Source organism: Corvus moneduloides, chromosome 27 (genome assembly GCF_009650955.1).
Source record: "Corvus moneduloides isolate bCorMon1 chromosome 27, bCorMon1.pri, whole genome shotgun sequence".
NCBI lineage: Eukaryota > Metazoa > Chordata > Aves > Passeriformes > Corvidae > Corvus > Corvus moneduloides.
This window is the reverse complement of record NC_045502.1, coordinates 2774068-2801313: the sequence shown is the minus strand read 5'-3', so window position 1 is coordinate 2801313 and position 27246 is coordinate 2774068. Positions and strand designations below refer to the sequence as shown.

At 47.6% G+C, this 27246-nt stretch overlaps 1 protein-coding gene across 1 annotated transcript in view; it reads left to right on the top strand.

Moving 5' to 3' along the window:
- Positions 1-27246, top strand: part of DOCK5 (dedicator of cytokinesis 5) — a 74411-nt gene that overhangs the window by 27379 nt on the left and 19786 nt on the right. The window contains exons 7-40 of the mRNA XM_032091824.1: positions 556-691; positions 850-1007; positions 1655-1736; positions 2157-2286; positions 3089-3161; positions 4569-4711; positions 5309-5434; positions 5968-6092; positions 6184-6282; positions 6429-6501; positions 7315-7418; positions 7696-7888; positions 8637-8734; positions 9723-9812; positions 10177-10277; positions 11093-11227; positions 11929-12040; positions 12319-12389; positions 13650-13756; positions 14380-14516; positions 15214-15309; positions 16919-17017; positions 19187-19281; positions 19816-19894; positions 20104-20204; positions 21005-21063; positions 21522-21676; positions 22996-23081; positions 23582-23738; positions 24227-24267; positions 24371-24461; positions 24975-25094; positions 26111-26200; positions 26966-27070. Of these exons, the coding sequence (XP_031947715.1) occupies positions 556-691; positions 850-1007; positions 1655-1736; positions 2157-2286; positions 3089-3161; positions 4569-4711; positions 5309-5434; positions 5968-6092; positions 6184-6282; positions 6429-6501; positions 7315-7418; positions 7696-7888; positions 8637-8734; positions 9723-9812; positions 10177-10277; positions 11093-11227; positions 11929-12040; positions 12319-12389; positions 13650-13756; positions 14380-14516; positions 15214-15309; positions 16919-17017; positions 19187-19281; positions 19816-19894; positions 20104-20204; positions 21005-21063; positions 21522-21676; positions 22996-23081; positions 23582-23738; positions 24227-24267; positions 24371-24461; positions 24975-25094; positions 26111-26200; positions 26966-27070 (3667 nt within the window). The remainder of the gene's footprint in view (positions 1-555; positions 692-849; positions 1008-1654; positions 1737-2156; positions 2287-3088; positions 3162-4568; positions 4712-5308; positions 5435-5967; positions 6093-6183; positions 6283-6428; positions 6502-7314; positions 7419-7695; positions 7889-8636; positions 8735-9722; positions 9813-10176; positions 10278-11092; positions 11228-11928; positions 12041-12318; positions 12390-13649; positions 13757-14379; positions 14517-15213; positions 15310-16918; positions 17018-19186; positions 19282-19815; positions 19895-20103; positions 20205-21004; positions 21064-21521; positions 21677-22995; positions 23082-23581; positions 23739-24226; positions 24268-24370; positions 24462-24974; positions 25095-26110; positions 26201-26965; positions 27071-27246) is intronic.

The following is a 27246-nucleotide window of genomic DNA, read 5'->3' as shown; positions in this document are numbered from 1 at the left end:
CCCATGACAACGTGGCCACCTGGCAGTTGGTCCTTGATATGCCACGGATCTCTGCGCCTTGGCAGGAATTCTCCTCTCTTAATTCTGCAAAAATCCTGGCACGTGGTGGCCTTTTCCTTGGAGCCCAGTTTGTGCCTGGATTTGGATGGTGGTGAGGAAATACTCTGCTTTATCAGCAGCTGAGGGGCAGGATTCCATAGGAATCCTCGGTGGTTTGCAGTCTCCGGGACTCATTTATCTGCTGTCAGCCTTGGTGCAGGTCCAAGAATAACAATCAGATGCAGGCCATGAGCTTGGTAAATACTCATTCACCTTTGAAACAAAGCCATTTAAGCAGGAATAAGGGAGATGTCACTTTAGGATGGAGTTACCCAACTAATTCCTTCTCCCTTTATTGGGAAAATGGGAGAGAGATGTATTTTGAGCCAGGAAAACCAGCAGTGAGTGAGGTTATTACAAGGAGTGGGGTTGCTGAGCACTGGCAGCCCTGGGCAGTGATTTGATCTTTGCTTCTTACACATTCTGGCATTTTTTTTGTCTCCTGGGGCTGTCCAGGATCCTGGGCCTGGACCTGGTTGTCCGAGATGACAACGGGAACATCCTGGACCCAGATGAAACCAGCACCATCTCCCTCTTCAAGGCCCACGAAACTGCATCCAAGAGGATTGATGAGAGGATCCAGGAGGAGAAGGTACCTCTGGTGTCCCTGATTTGCCCTCTTCAGTCACTGTGCCCACTGTATTTTATATTCCTCTTGATGTTGTGCTCCTTTGGCAGCAGAACCAAATTCTCCTGTGTTTGTTCATCGTGGAAATACAAAATTTAATGGAAATATGAAAATCTTTGCAGTCCCTGCAGCAGAGTTTGGACCTCCGGGGGCAGCCAGTATTCAACTCCACACACACGTACAGCCTCTATGTGAACTTCAAGAACTTTGTCTGCAACATTGGGGAAGATGCAGAGCTGCTGATGAGCCTCTACGACCCTGATCTCTCCAAATTCATCAGGTAGGGGCTTTATTTTGTAGATTCTTAAGGAATTTAGTCAAGGTGATCATTCTGAAGAAGTCAACAGGGGTTAGAAAGGGAGATCCAGCAGATGTTTCTGAGTTCTGTTAGTTGCTGCCTCAGTTGGGGGAAAATTAGTTCCAATTACTCTGGAATTAGTTTCAGAGAGATAGGAAGTCCAGGCCCTACTTCTTAAAGCTGAGCATTTCTGTGATACACCAGCCAAAATCCCAGATAGGCTTTATATTCTTAATTATCCCTGCTGGGGTCACAAACCTTGATGAAGCATCTGATTAACCGTTTCCCAATAAATCATGGATTTACATGGTGTGTGCTGTCCAGTCAGTGCCAGCTCACATCTAAAGAGCTGGGGAAGATATGAGGAGCTTTATCAGGGAGGCAGTTCCGTGTCAGGAACACTTGTGTGTCCATCGCTGCAGTTATCAGGAGCTGGAATTGTCCAGGCAAGCAGCTGCCAGGGCTCACCCCATCCTGCCTCCAGTAAATGAGTCACTTCCAAGGCATTTTGGGATAAAGGATTTGTCAAATATTCCTAAAAGATCAAAATACTTTGGGGCTTTTGCCAGGAAATGGGGAGTGTCAGGTGTTGATCAATTTAAATTTCTTTTTTCTCCCTTTCGTTGCAGTGAAAATTACCTGGTTCGTTGGGGCAGCAATGGGATGCCTAAAGAAATTGAGAAACTGAATAACCTCCAAGCAGTGTTTACTGTAAGTCCAGAGAATCCCAGGATGGGTTGGATTGGGAGGGACCTAAATCCCATCCAGTGTCACCCCCTCCCCTGGGCAGGGACACCTCCCACTGTCCCAGGCTGCTCCAGCCTGGCCTTGGACACTTCCAGGGATCCAGGAACAGCCACAGCTCCTCTGGGAATTCCATCCCAGCCCCTCCCCACCCTCACAGAGAAGGATTCCTTCCCAATATCTGTGTATCCCTGCCCTGTGGCAGTGGGAAACCATTCCCTGTGTCCTGGCACTATGAAGGTCTCTCCATCCCCCTCACGGTCTCCCTCCAGATCCAGAAGGCCGCAATTGTTACCTGTGTATAACCCAACAAAACCTCTCTCTCCCTGTGTCTTCCTTTCCACTCATAAAGAACACTGATAGAACTTGATTTGAAATCTTTTTTAGGACTTGAGCAGTTCTGACCTGATCAGGCCCAGGATCAGCCTGGTGTGCCAGATCGTGCGGGTGGGGCACATGGAGCTGAAGGACGGCAAGAAGCACACCTGCGGGCTCCGCAGGCCCTTCGGCGTGGCAGGTGGGGCCTCAGGCCTGGGGGACACCAGCACGGCCCAGTAAACCCAGGGAGGGACTGGGACAGTGGGCCGGGAGCTGGGAACTGTGTGCTGTAAATGCCAGCACAGCTGGGAGCTACCAGGGGCAGCATCTCTGCTCCAGAGTGGAGAAATTGTCCCCTGCAGGACCTTGAATGAAGGTTGTAGCCGGAGATCAAACACTGTCACTGCTCACTTTTGTCTCCTCCTACAGAGATAACAGGCTGCCACGGCTGCAGCAGACTTATCAGGGCCTTATCAGAGGGGGATTTGCTCCTCATGGGATAAAGCTGCAGGTTCTAAAGGACCCAGACTCCCAATTCTTATTTTATTCCTGGGATTTCTTGTGAAGGGACTTGCTCGAAATCGAGGGTGGAAATCAATTTGCAAAGAAGCAGCATTTGAATATAAGTGGAATTTCTTTGCCTTGAAATGCCCCAGTCCCACCTGGTTTTTCTCAGAGGGTGTGTTTTACCAGAGTGTATTCAGGTTATTCACACTCACTGCTGAGGGCTGACCTGCACATCAACAAAAAGTTAAAATGAGAGTGATGCCCTCTATTGCTGTCACAGAACCCCAGATTTTTTGGGGGGTTGGAAAGAACCTTAAATCCCATCCCGTTCCACCCCTGCCATGGCAGGAACTCCTTCCACTATCCCATGTCGCTCAGAGCCCTTGTTTTGAGTGACACTGGCCTGAGATAAACCCTTGTTGTTTCCATTCTGAGAGGGGAAAGCTTTCTGTGGGTTCCTGGCAGCTCTGAGCAATGCTCTGGTGTCGTTGCAGTGATGGACATCACTGACATCATCCATGGCAAGGTGGACGACGAGGAAAAGCAGCATTTTATCCCCTTCCAGCAGTGAGTACTGGGCTCCAGAGCTCTCCCCACCTCTGGCTAAAGCAGTTGTCCTTTGGGGAAGGGCAGATTTGTGTGGGAGCCTGGCAGAGCCCCAGGGGCTCTACAAACAGATCAGCTGATAGCAGGAGTCAGCCCTTTGCAGGGGGAGGTTTCTGGCACCCCTCAGGAGCTTGTGTTCCCCTCGGTCTCTGTGACAGACTCGATTGCTTGGGGACTTTGGCAGGGCAGCTGGAATCTCTGTGGGGTGAGGAAGAGGAGCACAGAGCAAAATAATGCTGTGGGGCCTGGGGGATGAGACTTTCAAAATTATTGGCGTGTTGAAGGGCAGGATTTTCAGAGAGACTGAGAGGGACCCAGCTCTTTGTCACTGCTGTGTGGGACCCCTGCGCTGCCCCTCCCCTTCCCACAGTTCCTTCTCAGGGTCAGTCAGTAGGGAAGGGATTTCTCCCTCTTCTTGGGGAACAAATTCCAGCCCCAATGAGTTCTGCATTTCTGCACTGAGAGTTAGACTCGTGTGTTTGTTCTGCCTGCTCTGACTGCTCACGTTCTTTGGCACGTTGGAGTAATGAAAATGGAGCTTGTTTGGGTAGACTCAGCCTTGTTGTTACAGCCCTAAATATAGCAAAGCATTGGCTGCAGCCATTTGTTATTACAAGGTATTTTCAGGGGAGATTTGGGGTTCTTCCTCTGCCCTTTCAGGGCCTGGAAAGATGGCTTTTCCCTTGAAGAATTATATTAGTCTGCTACTTTTTTTCTGCGTGTTTGTTTGGTTATTTTTTATTTGTTTAGGGTCTTTTGGTTGGTTTAATTGTTTTTTTTTGGGTTTTTTGTTGGGTTTTTTTTTTTTTTTGCTTGTTTGTTGGATTCGGTTTTTGTTTTGTTGGTTTGGGGTTTTTTCTCGTTTTTCTTCTGCTCTAATGAGGCTGAGTTCAGACCCCCAGCTGGACACCAGGATGGGCAGCCTGTGGAGACCTCGTTTGTCCCCCATTATTGATGCTGTGGGTACAGTCAGGGTCAAGATCCAAACCTCAATAGTCTTGTTTGTGACTAGGGATGGGTTCATCACTTAGGTGATCTCACAGCAGGCATTAATTTATATTTATTTATATTAATTTACCAATGGTTAATCTGCATAGGAACAGCTCTGAGGCAAACCTGAAGTCAGGGCTTAAACCCTCAGGTCAGTGTTACTGACCTTAGGCTTGAGGGATAAACTGTGATGCATTTCCTAGTTTGAAGGTTAAGTGGATTTTGCGCAGGTGAAGGAATGAAAATCCCCACGGAATCCTTTAAAAACCCTCACATTTGTTTGGAAAACAGCCGGCTGTTGGCCAACCCTCTCCTCGTATGTGCTTGGTGTCAGTCTGTCCTGCTTCCTGATCCCGTTTTTGTGGCCCTCCTGCCCAGGATTGCCATGGAGACCTACATCAGGCAGCGCCAGCTCATCATGTCCCCCCTGATCACCTCCCACGTCATCGGCGAGAACGAGCCCCTCACCTCTGTCTTCAACAAAGTCATCGCTGCCAAGGAGGTCAACCACAAAGGCCAAGGTGTGACCCGGGCTGGGGAGGGTTCCCTGCTCTCCAGGGGAATAAATGCGTGGTGAAAGTCCAGGGATCAAGGTTCAGTGGAGTTCAGTCCCTTCCCCGAGCCCAGTGTGTGCTCTGTGCCATGGCTGTCCCTTTGTCACCTCACCACGTGGAGCTCAAGTCCAGATAAAACCAGATAAAACTTGCATGGGAACAGCTCCTCCAGCTCCTCTCTTGCTTGCTGGTAATATGTGTAAGGTCAATATATTTTAACACCTTTAAAATAAAACCGTTTTATGGGCTTGAAATATAGGTAAAATTGGATATTTGTGTATCCCAAATGGTTTTGGGGTTAAATCATATTATTCCAGATTTTTCTGGTCTTCCTTGGGTCAAAGACACACAGTATTAATCTCTGAAAGTTTGGGGTTTACTTCAGAGAATCTTCTTGCCCAGTAAAGTCTTACTCAGCATTAGGGAGGTGGAGAACTGGGCAAGAGAGAACCAGCTGGGGACATGGAGTTCTCATGAAAGCACAGTTTTCTGGAAGCCCAGGCTTAAATTTCATGGGCTTGTAACATTTTTTGCAGTAAATAAGTGTTATCTCCCTTTTCTTAGGTCTCTGGGTTTCTCTGAAGCTGCTCCCTGGGGATCTGGCTCAGGTTCAGAAGGATTTTTCCCACCTCGTAGACAGATCCACTGCAGTGGCTCGAAAAATGGGGTTCCCTGAGATCATCCTTCCTGGTAGGTGCCGTGTGCCTCCGCATTCCAGGGAGTGAAAGAGCCACCTGAAATTCTAGAATTTCTGTCACAAAAAGATTTATTAAAAAAAGAAGATTAATTTTTATCTGAAAACTTCTTCTTTTTCTTCAAATTTCCAGATTTTTTTTTATTTTTTTGTAACAAGAAGTGAAAACATGAGTTTCCTTTCTTATGGTAAAGTGATGGTTTATGGAGTTTTTGGGAGAAAATTCTCTTTAGTCAAAGGGATTTTTGTTGCATATGGCTTTGACCCACCCGTTCAGAGTGGATTTAACCCTACAGGGCTCATTAAGTGAAAAAAATACATAAGGACAGAGGTTTATAAAAAGGAAAATGGTTCTTTTTAAAAGATTTTGTGTAATTTGAGATGGGGATGAAATAATTTTATGTCGGGTGTCGTTAATTAGCAAAAAAGTTAAGAAGAAAATGAGGATAAACGTGGCAGCCAAGGATGTTAATGTTAACCTGTTGAACTGGGAATGAGAAACCAGCTCGTTGAACACTGGGAATTGCAGGTGATGTTCGGAATGACATCTACGTCACCCTGATCCAGGGGGAGTTTGACAAAGGCAAGAAGAAAACCCCCAAGAACGTCGAGGTCACCATGTCTGTGCACGACGAGGACGGGAACCTGCAGGAGGTAGGACAACCTCTGACACCCTCTGAAGATTTACCATCAACATGCTCCATATTTACCTTTCTCCCCCATCCCCTTGTGGTTTTGCCCAAAGAAAGCCATCCACCCTGGTGCTGGCTACGAGGGAGTCTCTGAGTACAAGTCTGTGGTGTATTACCAAGTCAAGCAGCCCTGCTGGTACGAGACCGTCAAGGTACGGCTCTGTCATTCACTGTGCTCCTGCCTTCGTGTAGAAACCAGGACTCCTTTAGAACCAGCAGCTGCCTCAGCACCAGAACGTGCTGGGCAGTGGCTGGGGACAGGGAAAATGCTGTGTTTTCATCGTGCTCTCCCCTGCAGGTGGCCATTGCCATAGAGGAAGTCAGTCGCTGCCACCTGAGGTTCACGTTCCGTCACCGCTCGTCCCAGGAGTGTGAGTACCAGGGAGGGACACCTGCAGGGTGGCTGTGCTCTTCCCACTCCCACTGAGTGTAGAACTTGCATTGCTGTTCCCAGTGTTGTGGATTTTTTTTTTTTTTTTTTTTCTGAGTTTACTTATTCCTGGTTTTGCGGGAAGTAAAAAAAAAAAAGGCATTCAAATTGTTTGTAGCTGAGGTTTGGTGCTGGTCTTCTTCTGAAACTGAAATTTGATAAGGAGTAATATTTTAGCCCCCCAAAAGACAGTTATCAATGTTTGTTACTGCTTTGGCTTCTCAGTGTAGGGTGTTGCTTTCAATTTATTTCACAAAATTCACTGCAAGGCCTGGTGGGCTCCTAATGATCTTCCTATAGGAGGATTTGTAATTAGGTTAATGAAAGGCTGATGAGAGAGTTAGACCCAGAAATTCCATCAGATCACTTCAGAGCCCTGAAACTGGATCAATAATGTGAGACTCAGCCATTGAAAGGCTCTCAAAGGCACCTGGTTATGGAGGCAGTGATGTCCTTCCACATCCACAGCTCACAAACCTAAATCCCAACCAAAATATCCATAGAATTCTATATCAGAGCATCATTGAATTGTTAAGGTTAGAAAAGACCTGGAAGATGAAGGCGTCCAACCATTAATCTGTTCATCTATCAGCACAAAAACCTCTGAAACTGTGTGTGACGTGCTCCAGGGAGGATGTGCTTGTGTAGCTGCAGTTAGCTGTTAAATAAAACTGCTGATGTGGTTGGAGGGCTGCATTTTGGATTGTAGGATGTGAATAAGACAATTCCTAATGAAGATTTCTCCTGTTGGCAGCCAGGGACAGGTCTGAGAGGGCTTTTGGCGTGGGCTTTGTGAAGCTGATGAACGCAGATGGAACGACACTGCAGGATGGCAAACACAATTTGATTGTGTACAAGGTAACCTGGGCATTTCCAGCCTTATCTCGTGTTTAACTCATCACAGCTCTCTCCTGGCTGATTTTCCAAGCAGTAGAAAACTACAAAAGGTGTGGGGGGGGGGTGGGAAATCCTCCTAAACTCCGCAGCTTTGGAAAGAGCTCAGTTCATCTGCGGTATGGGCACTTTATTCCCTGATATCAGAAATCCAAACACTGATAGAGATTAAAAAGTGCTTAAACCCCATTCCACTTTTCACTGGGATGTGACCCTTCTCTCTGCTGTGTCCAACCAACAGGGTGACAACAAGAAAATGGAAGATGCCAAGAGTTATTTGACCCTTCCTTGCACCAAAACGGAGATGGAGGAGAAGGAGGCTCCTTTGGGGAAAAACCTGCACCCTCTGGCCAACTTCACCCCCACCAAGGACAGCACAAAGGACAGCTTCCAGATTGCCACGGTCATCTGCTCCACCAAACTCACCCAGAACGGTAGGCCTTGTGCTGGGAGTTGAAATGCACAGGGCATTTTCTTCAGGCAGGTTTTTGTGTGTGGGCAGAGAGCTTCAGCTTCAATTTTGCTGCTCGTGTGTCAGTGGCAGCCCTGTCCCATCAGGCTGCCAGAGCAAGCTCCCAAGATGTTTGTGCAGCCTCTGGAAACCATTTCACACAATTATTGGATCCAGACTGCCGCTGTTAAACCCAACAAGTTTGCTGGCACGTGTGGAAATGTCGCCTGTCAGTGATAGTGTTTTGTCAGAATTTTAAGTATTGAAGGTTAATTCCCTTCTTTCCTCTGCCTGTTCAGAGAGCAGCAGTTGGGACTGAGCTCCCCAGGTGATGATGTGAATTAACTCTGCCTTGCTGCCAAAGGGGTCAAAATAAAGAGTGATCTGTGAATGAGCCCAGCATGTGCTGGTAAATGATGGGAGATTTCCAGTAGCTCTGGAAGGCTCTTGGGATAAGCCATACACTCTAATAAAATTCCTGGCTGGAGATACCTGCTCTTGAGTCCATAAAAAATGTGTTATCAGATGGCAGCCAGGTTTCCATTTATAGCAGAGCTTCTCTCTCTTGCCAAGACAAAAGAAGCACCTCAAGGTAACATTCTGTACCTCAGGGTGACTTTTCCTTGTGCACTGACTCTAAAAATAACCCCCAGCCTTGCTCTGGGCTGCTGTGCAGCCGTTCAGTCAGCTGGCAGCTGTGATTGCTGACTGCTGCTTTGTGTCCTTGCCAGTTGACCTGCTGGGATTGCTGAACTGGCGCTCCAACTCCCACAACATTGCCCACAACCTCAGGAAGCTCATGGAGGTGGAAGGAGGAGAAATTGTGAAGGTATTCATAGGGATTTGAGCCTCCTTGGTGCACAGACTCCCGTGTGTCAGCCTTTGTTGGACCCAAAGGGTGTCTGGGTAGGCTGGGAGGGCAGTTCTGGGTGCTGCAGTGGGAGAATCATCAAAGCATGGAATGGTTTGGCTTGGAAGGGACCTTAAAATCAGCTTTTTCCACCCCCTGCTGTGGGCAGGGACACCTTCCACTATTCCAGGGTGCTCCAACCTGGCCTTGGACACTTCCAGGGATGGGGCAGCCACAGCTCCTCTGGGAACCTGTGCTCCACCTCTTTTTAGTGGAATTCACCAGAATTACAGAAGTTAAATATTCTGGGGATCAGGGAGAGGGTGGTGACTTTATTTTCCCCTTTATCCTTATGGAATGACAGATACATCCAAAGCCTAACTTAATTTTCAATTCCTTTGTGATTGAGGAGGGACTTGCTGTGAATCTGGGAACAGAGACAGCCCAAAGATCTCATAGAACACTGCGGGGAATGGACCTGAAATGGGGGGAATTCCCACAGAAAATGGTCTGGCGGAGGAGTCAGGAGGAGGTCTTTACCTGCAGAGAGGGGTTCCAAGAGTGAATGTGCTGGGATTATGCAAGGTCCTGGTTTTATGGAGCAGCTGAACCACTGCAGTTAATGCAGTGTCCCTGCAGACAGGCTGTGTGCAGGGTCCTGCCTCGGGACAGGGTTGGGGCTGGCTGGGAGAGTTCAGGATTTTTATCCTGGGGGATGAAAAGGCGATAGAGCAGCAAAGTGGGGCCATTCAGGGCTGATCAGAAAAGATCTGCCTTGCTATAGAGGTGATCCTGCCAATCATGGCATGAGCACAGGGCTCAGATCCCTTTGTAGGTGTTTTCTCATGGACAGGTTTTACAGTCCAGCCGGGCTGGAAGGGGAGAAATGATCCAACTCCTGCTCTTGTGCAGGATGCCAGAAGCAGCTGCCTTTCCCCACCCTTTTACTGCTCCTTTTCCCCTCTAGTTTTTGCCAGACACCCTCGATGCACTTTTCAACATCATGATGGAAATGTCAGAAAATGAAACCTATGATTTCCTGGTGTTCGATGCCCTGGTGAGTGAATCTTCTGTGGGTTCAGAATTTGTTTTCAGCCACATTTCCAGTCTGTTCCTGGTGATTCCTTTAGATGAGCAGTTGGTATTTTGCTCTAGAGATAAGTTATATTTAAACACTTCTTAAGGCTTTTTCAGGACTGAAATGCACTCAGGTTTTTTAGTAACCACAGTGAAAACAGCAATGAATTGCACACACAGAGCATTTAGTGACTGTTAGAACATGAATAACTCTCTGTAGCATTAATGCAGCTGGTAAAACAAAGAAAAGCTATAACCCAGCAAAACAAATGGAATTAGAGGTTGTTCTGTTTGAGTTAGACTGTGCAGCTCTGTGCATCTGTTTCCTTCTGGACTTTTGGCAGGTATTTATTATTTCTTTGATTGGAGACATCAAGTTCCAGCATTTCAATGCTGTGCTTGAGACTTACATCTACAAACACTTCAGTGCAACCCTGGCCTATGTGTGAGTATTGGTCCCAGACCTTGGTGTCTCCCAGGAGTGTCACTGAGGGCTTTGGGGATGACATCAGCTCTTGGTGATGTACTTGATTAGGTAATTTTTGATGATGTTAATGTGATAAAGGCAGCAGAGAGCAGACTTCCATCCCTTCTCTGCTTTCAGGAGAGAAAAAGTCCTTCTTGTTGCTCTTTTTGCCCTGTGAAAAGTTCTGTTGTGAGAATTTTTCCTGTCAAAACAGACACTTCTGTCATGGTTCTTGGCTTTCCAGCCCCTTGATCAAGCACCCCTCAGCCAAAGGTCATCACCCTTGTGGTAACAGAAGTGAAAAGTTAAAACTGAGGCCAAGAGGGAGGGCAAAGCCAGAAACCAAACTGCTTTTCCTCTCTGAAAATCTCCTCTTAATTTTTACTGATCCCCATGAATTCCTGGGTGTCACCCTGAAGGAAACACAATTTGAAGTCCCCATCTCCTGGAATGTTTCTTCCCTGCCCTGCCACACGATATCTGCTTCCATGGATTTCCTTTCCCCCCTCTGCCCCACACATGGGAATGCTCACACGGGGAGAGGGCATCAGGCGCTCCCCCTGGGGATGGGTTTTCCAGCTTCCTGGACAGCTCCTTTTAAGGAAAAAGAAAAGTAGATCAAGAGGGTGGAATTTGTAGACTTCAGCCCAAGATTTCAGGAGGAAATGGGCTGCGAGGAGGAGCCCCTGTGGTGTTCATGGGGCTGCAGTTCCTCTCTGGGCTAAGGAAGCTGGGCTTGCACAGGAACTGAGCCCTGCCTGGATTGGTTCCCATTTTTTGTTCTATTTCCAAAGGAAACTCACCAAAGTCCTGAACTGCTACGTGGGGAATGCTGAAGACTCCAGCAAGACAGAGCTGCTCTTTGCAGCCCTGAAAGCCCTGAAATACCTGTTCAGGTTCATTGTGCAGTCACGGGTGCTGTACCTGAGGTGGGTCCAGCCCTTCATCCCTGTGCCTCCTCTGGGAAACCCACTGGAGTTTCTTGCAGTAAACACCACTAAAGGGGATACTCTTCACCAAATCCTTTATGGCTGACTTATTAAGAGGATCTTTCTGCCCTTTGTCTGCAGCTGGAACAAATAAATTGAGCAAAAATTAAAATATCAGATTGGAAGGAGAAAAACCTTTCAGTCCCCCTTAGCATGCAAGGAGCAGCACATGGTAGAGTGAAAAGGAACCCAATTTTTATTTTTATGAAGTAAAATGTGGAATTTCCTCCTCATTTTCAGAAACTTTAAGAAACAAATACACAAATACTTAAATTGTTAGGTGAGGTGGGGATGGTCCATTTTCCAGCTGGGATAAAATCAACGACGGTGGTTTAATTGCAGCTTCACATCATCTTTTCAGAGATTCACAGTGAGAGTTTGAAACCCTTTATTCATGTCTCTTCTGGATTTTTTTTCCTGTTTAATACTTGGAACCCAAGCAGTATTTGCTGCAGTGGCAGCTTAAAAAGTGCAGTTTTTCCCCATTGACAGATTCCAGCAGGAAATGACTGCAAAATCCCCAATTCCATTTTTACTCCCATGTCTTTGAGGAAGGAGATGGCATTAAGACGTTGTTCCACAGGATGAAATCCTGTTTCAGCTGCTGGATTTCTGTGTGTAACTGGCCCTGTTCTTTGCAGTGTTTATGGGAAAAGCGAGGATGGGAATGAATTCAATGATGCAATTCGCCAGCTCTTCCTCTCCTTCAACGTCCTCATGGACCGGCCCCTGGAGGAGGCTGTCAAGATCAAGGTGAGCAGAATTTCCAGGGAAAAGTAAAAATCTTCAGTTAGATCAACTGGTGCAGTTGGGAAGGGGCTGGGCCAGAAAAAGGAATGAGAGAATTGTCCATGAATCCCTTCTCCTCCACCTTTCCCACTCTGCAGTGCAGCTCTGGGGTGGCTGGAAGGCTCTGTGGATGCATAAATTTGATTTTAAACCAGTTCTCTACAGTTGTTCCCATATTTACTCTTGACAAAAACTGGATTTCCCACATGTATTTCATGTCCTTGGTTTTTTTCTTCTTTCAGGGGGCAGCTTTAAAGTATTTGCCAAGCATCATAAATGATGTCAAACTGGTATTTGACCCTGTTGAGCTCAGGTAACTATATTAAGTTTGTTGGTCCTCTAAACTCAGCTCATCTGGTGGGAAGGTTTTTGGAAACTTGGCTAAAAACGGCCGCTCTGGTTATGATCTGATGGTGCAGATCTTGTGCATGGACTCCTGAGAAACATCCTCAAAGCTTGCAGGGCTTTAAAGGAAGTCAGTGGAGTTCAGAGGATTCTGTGCATCCCCATTTCCCATTCTGGAAGTGTCCCAGGCCAGGTTGGACGGGGCTTGGAGCAACCTGGGATAGTGGGGGATGCCCCTGCCCACGGCAGGGGGTGGCACTGGATGATTTTAGGGTCCCTTCCCATCCAAATTATTCCAGGATTCTGTGATCCTTACAGGCACCTTGAGATTTTACTGAAAACCAAAATCTGAGGGCAGTGAAGTTGAAATCTTGTGCAAGTTTCCACCAGTTCTTGGTGAATGCTCCTGTAAAGTGTGGCAAAGGCAGAGCCTTGGCTGGGAAAACAGAAGTTGTGTTCATCCAGGAAATTCTCAGCCCTGTGGATTCCTGGTTTTGGTGCTCAGAGCTTTGCCCAGAGCTGCCCAGCCCTGTCTCCTTGTCCTGACACAAATGATTTGCTGGGAAGCAGCAGACAGGCAACAAATGTCCATGGAATTTAATTTAAGGGAATCTCGGGTTGGAGTGAGTCATCTCTCCTGATGAAAGGGGTGTCTGGAAGGAGGATGTGCTTTCACTGCTGTGGATGTTCCAGGTTTCACCAGTGGGCTGCTGAGTCTGTTCCAAATGATCTGTTCAGGCTCCTGTGTTCTCTGTGTGTGACAGCTGCTGTGACTACCCTGTGCTGGCACTGCAGGCCACAGAGCACTGCCTGGTTATGGGGTTTGTGATGTACCTGGTGTGTCCTGGGGTAAAAGCTTCATTGCAAGAGGTTTAAGCCTGCAGCTCCTGAACACTGCTCAGTTTTACTTCAAGTCCTGTGCTAAGCTTCTTGAAAATAAGTCAGGGCTCTGTAGTAATTTGCCTGTTGGATGGAATTCCCAGAGCAGCTGTGGCTGTCCCATCCCTGGAAGTGCCCAAGGCCAGGTTGGAGCACCCTGGGACAGTGGGAGGTGTCCCTGCCCCTGGCAGGGGTGGCACTGGATGGGATTTAAGTCCCTTCCAACCCAACCCATTCTGGGATTCTGGGATTCCATGGCTGGCCCAGGCAGGGCAGTGTCGGTGTGGGACGGATGGGGTGATGCTGGGTGGGAATGCTGACCCTCTGCTCCCTCTGCTCTGTACCCCAGTGTCCTCTTCAGCAAGTTCATCCAGAGCATTCCTGACAACCAGCTGGTCCGGCAGAAGCTGAACTGCCTGACCAAGATCGTGGAGAGTGACCTGTTCAAGCAGGCTGGTGAGTGGCACTTGGAAGGCTCTGGGTTCTGCCAGGGGCCACACACCCTTAAAAACGAGTTCGCCTGGCAGTCATCCACCATTAAACCCATCCCTAGAAACATTCCTTGCCTTGGAAGGGTTTTTGCTGTTCAGGATGTATGCAATGCCCAATATGTGGGATCCTGATCCAGGGTGGTGATTTAGAAAGAGGGAGAAGCTGAGTGTGCTGTTTGATGGAATACACAGAATTTATAAATGAAAGGGCAGGGATGGATGGGATATTGGGATGGGATTCCTCTCTGGGAAGGTGGGGAGGGGCTGGGATGGAATTCCCAGAGCAGCTGTGGCTGCCCCTGGATCCCTGGAAGTGCCCAAGGCCAGGCTGGAGCAGCCTGGGACAGTGGAAGGCATCCCTGCCCTGGCAGGGGTGGGATGAGATGATCTTTATGGTCCCTCCATACCCAACCCAACCCATTCTGGGATTCCAGGATTCAAAGTACAGATCATTTATGACTCTCTCCAGTCCGTTTGTTGTAACTCCAGTGGCTTTAGCCAAGTTCTGGTGTCCCAGATGAAATTCCTGTGTGGTGCCCATGCCCAGGGCGTGCTGAGGCTCTGCTCTGTCCCTGTGTCACTTTGCAGAGTGCAGAGATGCCCTCCTGCCCCTGCTCATCGATCAGCTGAGTGGGCAGCTGGATGACAACTCCAGCAAGCCCGACCACGAGGCCAGCTCCCAGCTCCTGAGCAGTGTCCTGGAAGTCCTGGACCGCAAAGATGTGGTGAGCACGAGCTCTCAGGGGTGCCAGTTCAGCTCCTTTCTTCTTTTGAGAAGTTACAGTAAAGAAACATCCTCAACTTACACTTTAATGAGTCAGAATTGTGATATTTACAGCAATTGTGGTGCATTGCTGTGCAGTTCTTTGTAGTGGCTCTGTCTGAAATGGAGCCAGGAAAGGTTGAATTTGTTGTTGTCACTACTAGAAGCATTCACTTCCCTTTCTAGGGACCAAAATGTCATCCCAGCTGCTGTGGTGGCTTGTTCAGTAATTTGGAGCAAGTCAAAGAAGTATTACAGAAGTATTAGGAAAGTATTTTATGATATAAAAAGGAGGAGGTTGCTCGTTCTCCCCTCATGAAACAGGGACGATGATCACTGTTCAGCCACCAAAACACACTTCCCCCTCTGGCCATGGGAACTGGTCTGAGTGGCTGTGAGCAGAGGGGTTTGAACTGTGCAGAGAAAACAAATCAAAGCCCCAGAACGAGCTGATGAAGCTGGGACAGATGCATTAAGGGAATCCTCCACCAAGGGAATCCCTGAGTGTTCGAGTTGATCTCTCGTGTGTTTAAATCTCCTTTTTCTACTTCCCCTAATGACAATTAAGCGCTGCCAGGGCAGTCCTCCCACACAGGGAGCTCTCCCTGAAGGCTGTGCACGAGGAATGGTCTCCAATGTCCCTTGCTGGCTGTCCCCAGGGTGCCACTGCTCTGCACATCCAGCTGATGATGGAGCGGCTGCTGCGCCGGATCAACCGCACGGTGATCGGGATGAGCCGCCAGTCCCCGCACATCGTGAGAGCCTCCCCTGCCTGCCCTGCTCCCCCAGCACCTTTTACAGTGGGATTCCTTCCCCTGGAGCCTTCCCTGCCTGCCCTGCTCCCCCAGCACCCTCTGCCACTGGGATTCCTTCCCCTGGAGCCTTCCCTGCCTGCCCTGCTCCTCCAGCACCCTCTGCCACTGGGATTCCTTCCCCTGGAGCCTCCCCTGCCTGCCCTGCTCCTCCAGCACCTTTTACAGTGGGATTCCTTCCCCTGGAGCCTCCCCTGCCTGCCCTGCTCCCCCAGCACCTTTTACAGTGGGATTCCTTCCCCTGGAGCCTCCCCTGCCTGCCCTGCTCCCCCAGCACCTTTTACAGTGGGATTCCTTCCCCTGGAGCCTTCCCTGTCTGCCCTGCTCCCCCAGCACCCTCTGCCACTGGGATTCCTTCCCCTGGAGCCTCCCCTGCCTGCCCTGCTCCTCCAACACCCTCTGCCACTGGGATTCCTTCCCCTGGAGCCTCCCCTGCCTGCCCTGCTCCCCCAGCACCCTCTGCCACTGGGATTCCTTCCCCTGGAGCCTCCCCTGCCTGCCCTGCTCCCCCAGCACCCTCTGCCACTGGGATTCCTTCCCCTGGAGCCTCCCCTGCCTGCCCTGCTCCCCCAGCACCCTCTGCCACTGGGATTCCTTCTCCTGGGAGCCTTCCCTGCCTGCCCTGCTCCTCCAGCACCTTTTACAGTGGGATTCCTTCCCCTGGAGCCTTCCCTGCCTTCCCTGCTCCTCCAACACCTTTTACAGTGGGATTCCTTCCCATGGAGCCTCCCCTGCACCCCCAGCACCTTTTACAGTGGGATTCCTTCCCCTGGGAGCTCTCAGTGGGCAGCAGTGGGTGATGAACTCGTCTCTCCCTCCCCTGCAGAGCTGCTGTGCCCCCAGCCGTGGCTCCTGGTGGTTTTCTGAGGATTGGGATTCAGGTTTACCCTGCTCCAGTTAGAGCTGGGTCACTGGGGGTGATTTCATGTCCCTTTGGGCCCCTGTGCACAGAATTTGGTGTCACTGCAGTCCCTAACAGGATTTTTGCTGCATTTTGTCACCTGGGCTCAACAGGATGAAATGCTGATGGATGGGGCACCCCCAAGGGGCATTTCTGACTCCTGTGTGGCAGTTGAGGGGTGTAAGCAGCTGGGGTGTTCTAATTTGCCCTGTATTTTCCCATCCCTGAAGGATGGGAAAGCCGGGAGCTGGGGATTTACCTGATTTTTGCTAACTCTGGGGTCACTTCAGTGTGCCATCCATGAGAATTGCAGCTCCCATGTTAAATCTGAAAATCAGAGTCAGCTTGGAAAAGAGCTTTAAGATCTGATGAAGTGGATCAATATTTATAAAATAAAATTCCCTGTTTGAAGGATGTGTTTCTCTTGTGATCCCCTGGGGAGAAAGAAAGCAACCCCCAGATTTCATGCTTGAATTTTAGGAATTCTTACCTGGTTTAGAGGACCAAACAGTCTCAGGCTGATGTCAGGACATAGATAAACAGGATTGTGATCAGTGATACTTGATTAGGTCACACTAACGTGCCACACTTGGAACTTACAGTGCTTAACCCAGGAAAATAACCCAATGTTTTGTGTTTTTCCCATCCCAGGGTATTTTTGTGGCCTGCATGACAGCCATCCTGAGGCAGATGGAGGATTTCCATTACAGCCATTACATCAACACTTTCAAAACCAGGCAGGACATCATTGTAAGTCAGCCTGGCTGGGGAATTACCTCAGCCCACCCAGCATCACCACGCTCTGCTCTGCAGGGTCATTTCCGTGCTGAGGGTGGGGTGATCAAACCATCAGCAGTGGCTCCTGTGGCACAGTTTCTGGGAATTTATTTGTGTCACCCTTGCTGGGCATCTGGGGGGGGTTGCTGGCTCAGCAGAGCCCAGGAACAGCATTTGTGGCATTGAAGAAAAACGTTTTTAATGAGTTAAAAAAATGTTTGATTTGAGTCAGGAACCAGAAGAAGGAATGAAGATGGGAAGGAAAAGCATTTCCCCCTCTCTGGCTCTCACTTTGTGCCCCTGTTCTCTTTATCTAAGTCTCTCCCCTCCTCTGGAGTTTGATTAAATGTTTGAATCTTGCTTTAGTGGCAGCAGTGCAGAAAGTTCCCAAAATGTTAAAAATTCATGTCCCCAAAGACTTTGGGTATGAAACCAGGTGAAAATTACATTTCTGAGGGTTTTTTCTGCTTAAAATCAGCAGATTTTCCCGCAAACTCACCCAAATGGCCCAAACCAGTATTTTAGCAAGTCCCCAGTGCACAGCACGAGAACCTTTGGAGCTTTTTGTCCCTTTGTTCCTTGTTCTGCAATTGGGAAGTGGCTGTTTATTGAAATACCAGCTGGGAAGGACCTGGAGTTGTGTTCTTCCTGTACCCAATCCCAAATGGGTTTGGGATCCCGTTTGGGGAGCCAAGGTGATCTCTTTTCTCCCTGTGCAGTTGGAATTAGAGAATTTCACAGAAATCCCTTGCAAAATCAGCTGTCGCTCCAGCATGGAGCAACACAGCCATCTACAGGTCACACCCCGTGTGGGTTCAGAGCCGGCTTTATCTTGCTCAAATGATTTGTTGTGAAGGAAGGGAAGAAGGAAAAAAAGTCCTTCAAAAAATCAGGGAGATTCAGGAATTCTGGCAGTGTTCATCCAGTGAGAAGATTTTCAGGAGGGTTATGGAAAATAACAATTTCTAATCTAGTTTTTATTCACACTTCAATCTACAGGAGCAAGCCCCCCTTTGTAGTGGTGTGGTAGTTGTTACTACCAACAGAAAATTCTGTTTAACTGCAAGAACTGCTCTTATTTTTGTTGTTCATTATTTGGTTTGTTGGTGCTGCTATTTTCAGCCCTGGCTTGCCATCATTCCCCGGTTGGTTTTGCACTTCTAGGAGTTAATTCGTATCCTCAAGGTGCCCATGTCAAGTCCAACCCTCTCCATCAGGCTCTGATTTAATAATGCCAAAAGGGTTTTTACTGAGGCAGCACCAAGTGCTCCATTTCTCCATCGATATCTTGCCAATTCTTCAGCCCAATCTGTTCAGCTCAACAGATTTTTTTGCTGGTGATCATTTCAAGGGGATGGTTCCTCCTGTGACCTTCTTTGTGTCCCTCTGGTTTTTGAATCTTAATGTGCTGCTGCAGAGAACAGAATTGATTTAAGAGCTCAGAGGTGGCTTTTGTGTCTGCAGAGACCACAAGGAGGAGATCAGTATTGCTGATATTCCCTTCTCTTGCTTATCTCTGTTCTTTCTCCTTTTTATTTTCCCCTCAGTCTGCAATTCAGCCTTGCTTTTTCCAAGTTTGAAGTCTTGTCTGCAGGGGGTTTGTGGAAAAAGTGTCTTTTCTACAATAATGTAGAGTAATTCTAAATCACATTTCTGATGTTATATTCACTCCCTCTCCTAAACTGTCCTTAAACTGGACCAGGAAAGGTTTAAGTAATTAGTGAGTGAAAATACATTACAGTTTCAGGCTGTCTAGATCACTCTGTTGCACTGTCAGCACGCAGAGATTTGGGAACAAACCCTGCAATATTGGTTTTGCTCTCTAATCCAGGACTCCCTCCAGCACAGCTTAATGCGAAACAGCAAAGACAGATTTAATTAAACAGATCAACATTCTGTGCAATTATTTCTCCTTGTGCAGCTGGATGGATGAGATGTCAGGAGTAATTTCATTATTGGGCCATGCTCACACAATGAGAGACCCCTCTGAGGAGGGGCAGGGCATTGATTGCCAATCAGCGTGGTCGTTAATCAATGCAATTGCAAACATTTGCATTTCGTGAGGTCACAGCATCATCTCCCTGTAATTCCATGGACAAAAAATCACCACGTGCAACCTGATGGGTTTTGTTCTTCCAACAGGACTTCCTGATGGAAACGTTCATTATGTTCAAGGATCTGATTGGGAAGAACGTGTATGCAGCTGACTGGATGGTCATGAACATGATGCAGAGCAGGTACAGGGTTAAGCCTGGGTTAAGCCTGGCTTTGGAGCCTCCCCGGGCCTGAAAGGAGGTTGGCTCACACAAGGAGGTTTATTTTCTTCAGCCACTTCAGGCTGATTTAAATCAGATTTCAGCCAGTTTTAGTTCCAGTCCGTTTCCACTGGTGGAACTGGAAACCTTTCTCCCGCCCAGAGGAATGTAATCCACCCATGGGGTCTTTTGGACAACTTAAACCAGAGAAGCCTTTTTGGTCTCAGTTCTGGGGGAACCACATGGAAAACCTAAAGCTAGAACTGGGCAATGCTTAACCTCTCCTCCAGAGAGGAAGTTTCCCCTGAAATCCAACCTGAGCCTCCCCAATGCAACTTGAGGCCGTTACACCAAGGAATAACTTGGAATGTTCCCTGATTTAGAGGAATTCCTGCCTTTTCTGGGAGCATCTCTTGCTGTCTCCTGACCTTGCACGTAGGAGCCATAAACCAAGAGCTGCAGTGTGGTTTATTTTGTTTCAGGAATCACCTTTATTTGATGTTTTTGTCTCTTCAGGGTTTTCCTCCGGGCAGTGAACCAATTCACCTCCGTCCTCAACCGCTTCTTCCTGGATCAAGCAAATTTTGAACTCCAGGTGATTGTCCTGTTTTTGCTGGATTTTCTTTCCTGGATTTTCCCTGGATCCAGGGATCCCAGACCTGAAATGCAGGGAGAAAAACTAAATCTCACTGTAGTTCCCCTCCCCTGGAGGGAGCTGTGCATTTGGGACTGGGCAGCTTCTTTTGTGCCTGTTCTTGCTTTTCCTTTTTCTCCTCCCATTTTAATCCCCTTTTTCTTCCCCAGCTCTGGAATAACTATTTCCACTTGGCAGTGGCTTTCCTCACTCACAAGTCCCTCCAGCTGGAGACCTTCTCCCAGGCCAAACGCAGCAAAATCATCAAGAAGTGAGTTCACATTTCAGACCTGCCAGGCCCTTTCTGCTGTCAGGAAGCTCCGTTTGGGCTGTTCCAGACACCCCCACGCAGCCCCAGGATGGGAGGAGGTGCCATGGAAATGCTGATAAAGGCAGGGTGATAAGGGGGTGACCAGGACAAGATGTCAGGGCTTTAAATTGTGGCTGTTTTAAGTCTGGTCAGGCAGATCTTGAACTGTTTTAGCTCCTTGCCAGGATTCTGTCCACTGGAAGGTCTGTAATGGAAAGGTTGTCGTGATTCCCAAAATTCCCCGATGCAATTCCTCAGCCTTTATGGAAGGCAGGTAAGAGGAATCCTAAAAGCCTCCAACTTTTTAGTCCCCCACCTTGTATTTTCCTGAAAGCAAGAGCACCTCAGAGGCATTGACAGCCCCAAACCAGCAGTTCGTAGTCACTGGGCAGCTTTTACCTCTTCATTTCCTTGGAATCCGGTGCCTGGATATCTCTGAGCATCTGGACACAGACTTTTGTTAGGGTTTGTCCCTTTTTTTTCTGCAGAAGTGGCTTGAAGAAGCCAGACAGTGAAATCTTTCTGCATTGCCTTGATGTCAGCAGTCAAAGCTTTAGGGGAAAACACCCAAATCCAACCAGACTGGGGTGGAATTGCAGGAAGCAGCAGGGCTGCAGCTCTCAAGAAATTCTGCTCTCAGGACTCTGCAGTCCCCTCAGAGTGAGCCATTTGTGGCTTTGCCATTCACTTCTCCAACAACATTCCAGGGATCATTTCAATGCTTGGCCTTTGTCATCTCTTCCTTTTACTGCTTTTTCTAGGTATGGGGACATGAGGAAAGAAATTGGCTTCAAAATCAGGGATATGTGGTATAACCTGGGTGAGTTCCAGCTAAGGAATTATCTTTATTCCAGCTCTCAAGCTGTCTTTCAAATCCTTTATTTCTTTACAAAAGCTGCACGTGTTTAATGTGGGGAAATGCGCCTGAAGTTCAGCTCTTTCAGCACACAAAACCTCTTTTTTCGGTGAATAACTTGGAAAAGCTGATTTTTTCCTCACATCAGCTGCTGTGGTAATTTCTTAGATTCCCTCTAAAGGATGTTGTGCCATGTAAAGGATGAGTGGGATTTTTCAGAGAGCCTTTTCTGTGATTCACAATTCAGCTCAATTATTTCCTTGGACTCTTCCTGAATTTTGGAGCTGTAACCTGTTAATTCTGCCTTAAGCAGTAACCACAGAAAATCCACATTCCGAGCAGTTTGTTCTGTGACTATTGTGCTTAAACACTGGAAACCCAAATGCTGCCACTGGATGTATTGGACTTTAAATTTCTTGCAGGTCCCCACAAAATAAAATTCATCCCAGCAATGGTGGGGCCAATCCTGGAGGTGACCCTGGTCCCAGAGCCTGAGCTGAGGAAAGCAACAATTCCCATCTTTTTTGACATGATGCAGTGTGAGTTCAACTTCAGTGGCAACAGGAACTTCCACAAGGTAAGGGAATGCCTTATATAACCAATATATTTATTGTAATACTATGTATAGATATTAAATGCAATATAATGTGAAATATATATATACAATATATAAAAAGATACAATATTTTATATAGAATATAGTCTGTATTATATGTAATCTTACATTCTATATGCATATAAAAATTATATATATAAAAATACATTTATACGAATATATGCTACGTGTATTTACAATAGATACACAATAGTGGTATCTTCACTACAAATGTCCCACATTGTCCACTGGACAAAAGAAGAGAATATTTAAACAAAACAAAACAAAAAACCCCACCCAAAATTGTGCCAAGCCCCTTGGGAAGTCACCGTGGTTTGTAGGGGTCAGGACTTTGCAGTTCTGTCCCTGACTGGGCCTTTCCATGACTTGGATAATCCCTGAATTCCCCTTTTTTCACCCTTCCCTGCATTTGCAGAGGTGTCAGTGCCCACCTCTAAATTGGGAAACAATTTGAAGACCCTCAGAGGGTCTAAAAAGTAATTTTAGCTCTTTATTTACCTTTATAATAACAACATAAATCCCCCCAGGACAGACTTTTGGCTGTCAGTTACTCCACAGAAAACTTCTGGGCAGTCAAATATTAGGATTATGTGGTTGCTTAATTACACCTGATGCCTTGAGAGGCCACCTAAAACAGAGCCTGGACAGGAATAAGGGAATAAAGGGAGGTATTTATGTGAAAGGCCTTCAAAGGTACCCCTGGGAGCCAGAGGCCACTGCCCAGATGGGCCCCAAGGTGGGCCCCAGGTCACGAGTTCTTCACACTTTTATAGGTTTGGTTCTTTGCATAGCAGGGCTAATTCCCCAATTAAAGCTTCAGTTAATGATGGAGTTTCCCCAAGCTCAGCCCCTTCTCAAAGGCTTTTGGTTTACACATTTTGGGCCTAGGACAGTCTGGGTGTCCTTGGAGAGCAGGCCCAGAGAGGCTTTGTTGTGTCTGCCCAGCACAGAGAGCAGAAGTGAACAGGCTGCAGGAAACTCCAGAGTTACACAGCAGGCAGTGCAGGGCTTGAAAATATAAAAGCTCAAACCTAAGGCATCACACCAGAGCGTGACTCTGTGGGGTGGGAGAGGGAGGACTTGCATTTCCTTGTTCCAGTCTTCTCATTTTGGATTTTTACCCTTTTTATTCTGCCCCAGCACTGAGAACACCCTGCCCTCAGCCTGTGAACCCAGCGTGTGCTGGTGCGGAGGGTCAGGAACACCCCCAGGGGGTTCTGGTGCCAGCCCCTGCTCCTGAGGGCTGTTCTCTGTTTGATTGGGGGTTTTTGCCTTTCCAGTTTGAAAACGAGCTGATCACCAAGCTGGACCAGGAGGTGGAGGGGGGCCGAGGGGATGAGCAGTACAAGATCCTGCTGGAGAAACTGTGAGTTTTATAAAGCACCTGGAGGCTCTTTTATCTTTTTTTTTACACTTAATTGGGCTGCTTTTTTAATGCAAAGAGGCCCCAATTCATTAATTACTCCAGTGAGCAGGGAGCTGGTGCAGCTGCAGTGATCTCAGTGCTGTGCAGGTGTTCTGGGGCTGATTGCCCAAAAATGAGGGGTTTATTCTGCACTTTTAACTGCCCTAAACTGGAGATGGAATTCAGAGTCAGCTGCCAAACTGGGGAGGGCGCTGCAGGTGGAAGAGCAGGCTCAAAGTTAAAGCAAAATCAGAGCATTTTAGCACCAAAACCTCAGTTTTTTAGATCAACTAGTGCTGTCCTGCCCTGCCTGAGCTGGGTGTCTCAGGTGTGTGTGTCCAGCACTGAGTGTCCATCCAGGGAAGCACTGGAAATTTGGGGTAATTCACCCCGAAATCCCATTTACCACCACCCAGAGCCACAGCTGAGCCTTCCCCTCTGTCCCTTGGGTGTCCCTGCAGGCTCCTGGAGCACTGCAGGAAGCACAAGTACCTGGCAGCCTCGGGAGAGGTGTTTGCCCTGCTGGTCAGCAGCCTCCTGGAGAACCTGCTGGACTACAGGACCATCATGCACGACGAGAGCAAGGAGAACCGCATGAGCTGCACTGTCAACGTGCTGGTAGGGCCTTGGGACACCTCCCCTGGGCTTCTCTAGGCCCCCTTGGAATTATTTTTCAGCTGGGGGAGGATTTTAATCAGTTCCTCATGCCATTTTTGCTTAATGATGTGCCCAAATCAGGCTCTGGAGCTGTAAACACAGAAAGATGGGCAGTCCAAAATCAAGTCATTGGCTGATCCTGCTAATCTGGAACCCTGGAACCACAGGCAGGAAAGATGCCTGGCTGGTGGTTGGGATCTCTGTTCCCCTGTAAAGAGCCTGTATGACTTCAGACAAGCCATTTCCCTGATCTGGCCCTTTTTTGGAGGTGCTGGTGCCCCCCTGGTATTAAGGGATGGTCTCAGGGGTGGATCCACCTGAGCAGCCAAAATGACAGCAAATATCCCTGAAATGCCTAAAACTGCTGCTCAGGGTAATTGTCTGGAGAAGATTCTGCAAATCTGTGGTGCTTTACACTGCCAGTGCTTGACTTCTTCTGTTGTTGGCAGAATTTTTACAAGGAGAAGAAGCGAGAGGACATTTACATCAGGTAGGCTGTGTCCCTCCATGAGCCTGGCAAAAGCCTTTATTCCTGGGTGTTCCCTGGGATACAGGAGCCCTTCACACCAAGGAATTGCTTTTCCTTTGCTCAGGTACCTGTACAAACTCAGGGACCTGCACACAGACTGTGAGAACTTCACAGAGGCCGCCTACACCCTGCTCCTGCATGCAGAGCTGCTCCAGGTGTGCCAGGGTTTGGGATTTAAATGAACCACAAACGGCTCAGAATAACCAAATCACTTATTTTTCTATTTTTAATGTGACTTTGAATCATGTAGGTAGCAATGGTCATTAAGGGGCTTCACAACGTTGCAGTTTCCACAGCAAAATAATTACAACTATGAGATATATATAATAATATAATGGTATATATGAAATGATATAATTATATATAATGATATTATGGTATATAAATAATGGTGTACATACAATATATAATAATGATATATTATAAAATATATTAAATAGGTGATATAATTAAATAATAATGATAAAAAAGAATTATTAAAAATAATTATTAGCATCAATCTGTTACATCCTCCTGCTGCTGCAGTGAGCTGGGAGGAAATGTCTCAGGTTTATATCCCTGCAAAACTTCCTTTGCATTGATGAGGGATTTGTTTTGAATCACCCACTGTAAGGATTTATCTGGAAACGTTCCAGTTGTTTCACCTTTGCCTTTTTTCCCTGTCCCAGTGGTCAGAGGAGCCCTGTGTCCCTCACCTGCTCCAGAGGGACACCTACTACGTGTACTCCCAGCAGGAGCTCAAGGAGAAGCTCTACCAGGAGATCATCTCCTTCTTTGACAGGGGCAAAGTGAGTGTCTCACCCTGCTCCTACAGCAGACCTGCCTTGGGAAGTTCCCTTTGGTTTGTGTTTAGTATTTCCTCACTGGTGAACTCCTGGCTCAGTGGTTGTGGCTGGCTGAGGTTGGTTAAAAGGGTAAAAGCAGGCGTGGTTCCACACCAGGCCTGGCTTTTTGGCAGGGATCCCAGTGCTGGCCTGAGCAGGGCCTGTGTTGGTCTGGGGATATTTGATTCCTAATTCTGTGTTGGCCAAAGACTGTCTGGAAGATGAACCTGTTCAGGGGTCTGGGTAGGTGGGGAATCTGCAGGTGTTTTCCTTCCTTCCCCTGGGAGTGTCAGGTTTTGGGGATTGCAGGGAGAGTGGCTCCCCTGGCTGATGCTGACCCTGGGAGCTGCACCTTGGAGAGAGGGTTCTGCCAGGGTGAAACGGCTTTAAGCTGAAACAAGGGAAATTCAGATGGGATACGGGGAAGGGATTGTTCCCTGTGAAGGGCTGGGATGGAATTCCCAGAGCAGCTGTGGCTGCCCCTGGATCCCTGGAAGTGCCCAGGGCCAGGCTGGAGCACTCTGGGATGGTGGGAGGTGTCCCTGGGCATGGCAGGGCTGGCACTGGGCTTTAAGGTGCCTTCCCACCCGAATTCCATGATTCCATGATGAGACAAACCCAAGGAACCCCTGTCCAAGTGCTGCTGTAGGAGGAGACCACCTGGGCTTCTCTCTCTGCTGTTCAGACCTGTCCTTCCTCCTCCCAGTGCTCAGTTTGCCCTGGCAGGATCACAAGGGAGACCTGGCTTTGTAAATCACTTTCAGATCTCCAGATCACAAGGTCTGTATGACTGCAATAATCCCTGCAAAAAAAATGCACAGCAGAGTCTGAGAGAAACCTGGCAGAGCATGAAAGTAGTGCCTGAGTTAAAATCAGCTGCATTTTTGTTTACCTAGCTGTGCTAATGAAGGCTTTTAACTGAGTCTTTTATGTTGCTTGTGCTCTTCTTCCCCTCCTGCCTCTCCTCACCCTCCATGGAGATGTGGGAAAAAGCCATTCAGCTGAGCAAGGAGCTGGCTGACATGTATGAAAACAAGATCTTTGACTACGAGGGACTTGGGAATCTCCTGGTAAGGCTTTTTTTCTCCATTTCCAGCAGGCTGCTGACTGCTTAAATTAATATTGTTCAGCAGGATAAGCCTAAAATAAATGTATGTTAAAGACAAACAAACCAACTTAACCCCATGGCTTTGTAAGCTTAGTAGTAGAATAAATATTTTCATAGTTTCTTTTGACCTTCTGATTAGCATGACAAAACCACGTGCAGATGTTTAGAATTCTTGATTTTAACCAAGTGAAGTAACAACCAAGGTGCATTTTCAGGCTCCATGAATCTCATCACCTTGTTATTTCTGTGGTAAAACTGCTGGGCATGAACACAGGGCTATAGAATCCTCTTGGCTCTGAATTCTGTTTTTTAGTGGTTAAGGATGGAACCAGATGGTCTTTATGTTCTCTCATAGCAGAATCATCTGCCCAGTTTTATTTCTGCCAGTTCTCTGACATTTGTCACCATTTGTGTCTGCTCACTTTCAGAATATATTTATATTTCATTTGTTTTCCCACAGTGAAGGATTTCAAGTATCCTTCTGGAATCCTAAAAGCCGTGGCATTGTTCTCATGTCTGTAGACCAGGAAATGAAGTTGGTTCTGGCCCAGACAAAGCAAATATTTAATCAAGTAAATGGATAAGGATGAGAGACTTCATCAAAACAGCAATTGTGGAATGTGTTCTGAGGGCAGAGCTCAGAGATCAGGAACTGTCCCTGGGAATGTGAGCTGGCAGTGTCCTGGACTATTCCACAGTGAAAGTCTGGTGTGTTTTTCTTTTCCAGAAAAAAAGAGCTACTTTTTATGAGAATATCATGAAGGCCATGAGACCTCAGCCCGAGTACTTTGCTGTTGGATACTATGGACAGGGTTTTCCCTCTTTCCTGCGGGTAAGGATCCTTCCACACCCAATTTCTGGAGTGCTGGAGACCCTAAAAGTCACAACTTTTGCAGAGCTTCCAAGAAAATTCGGTGCCAAACTCCTTCTCCTTTCAGTGGCACTGACAGATCCAAATCCCAGGAGTGTTTTGGAGCATTTCAGTGTCTCCAAAGAGACAAGTCAGAG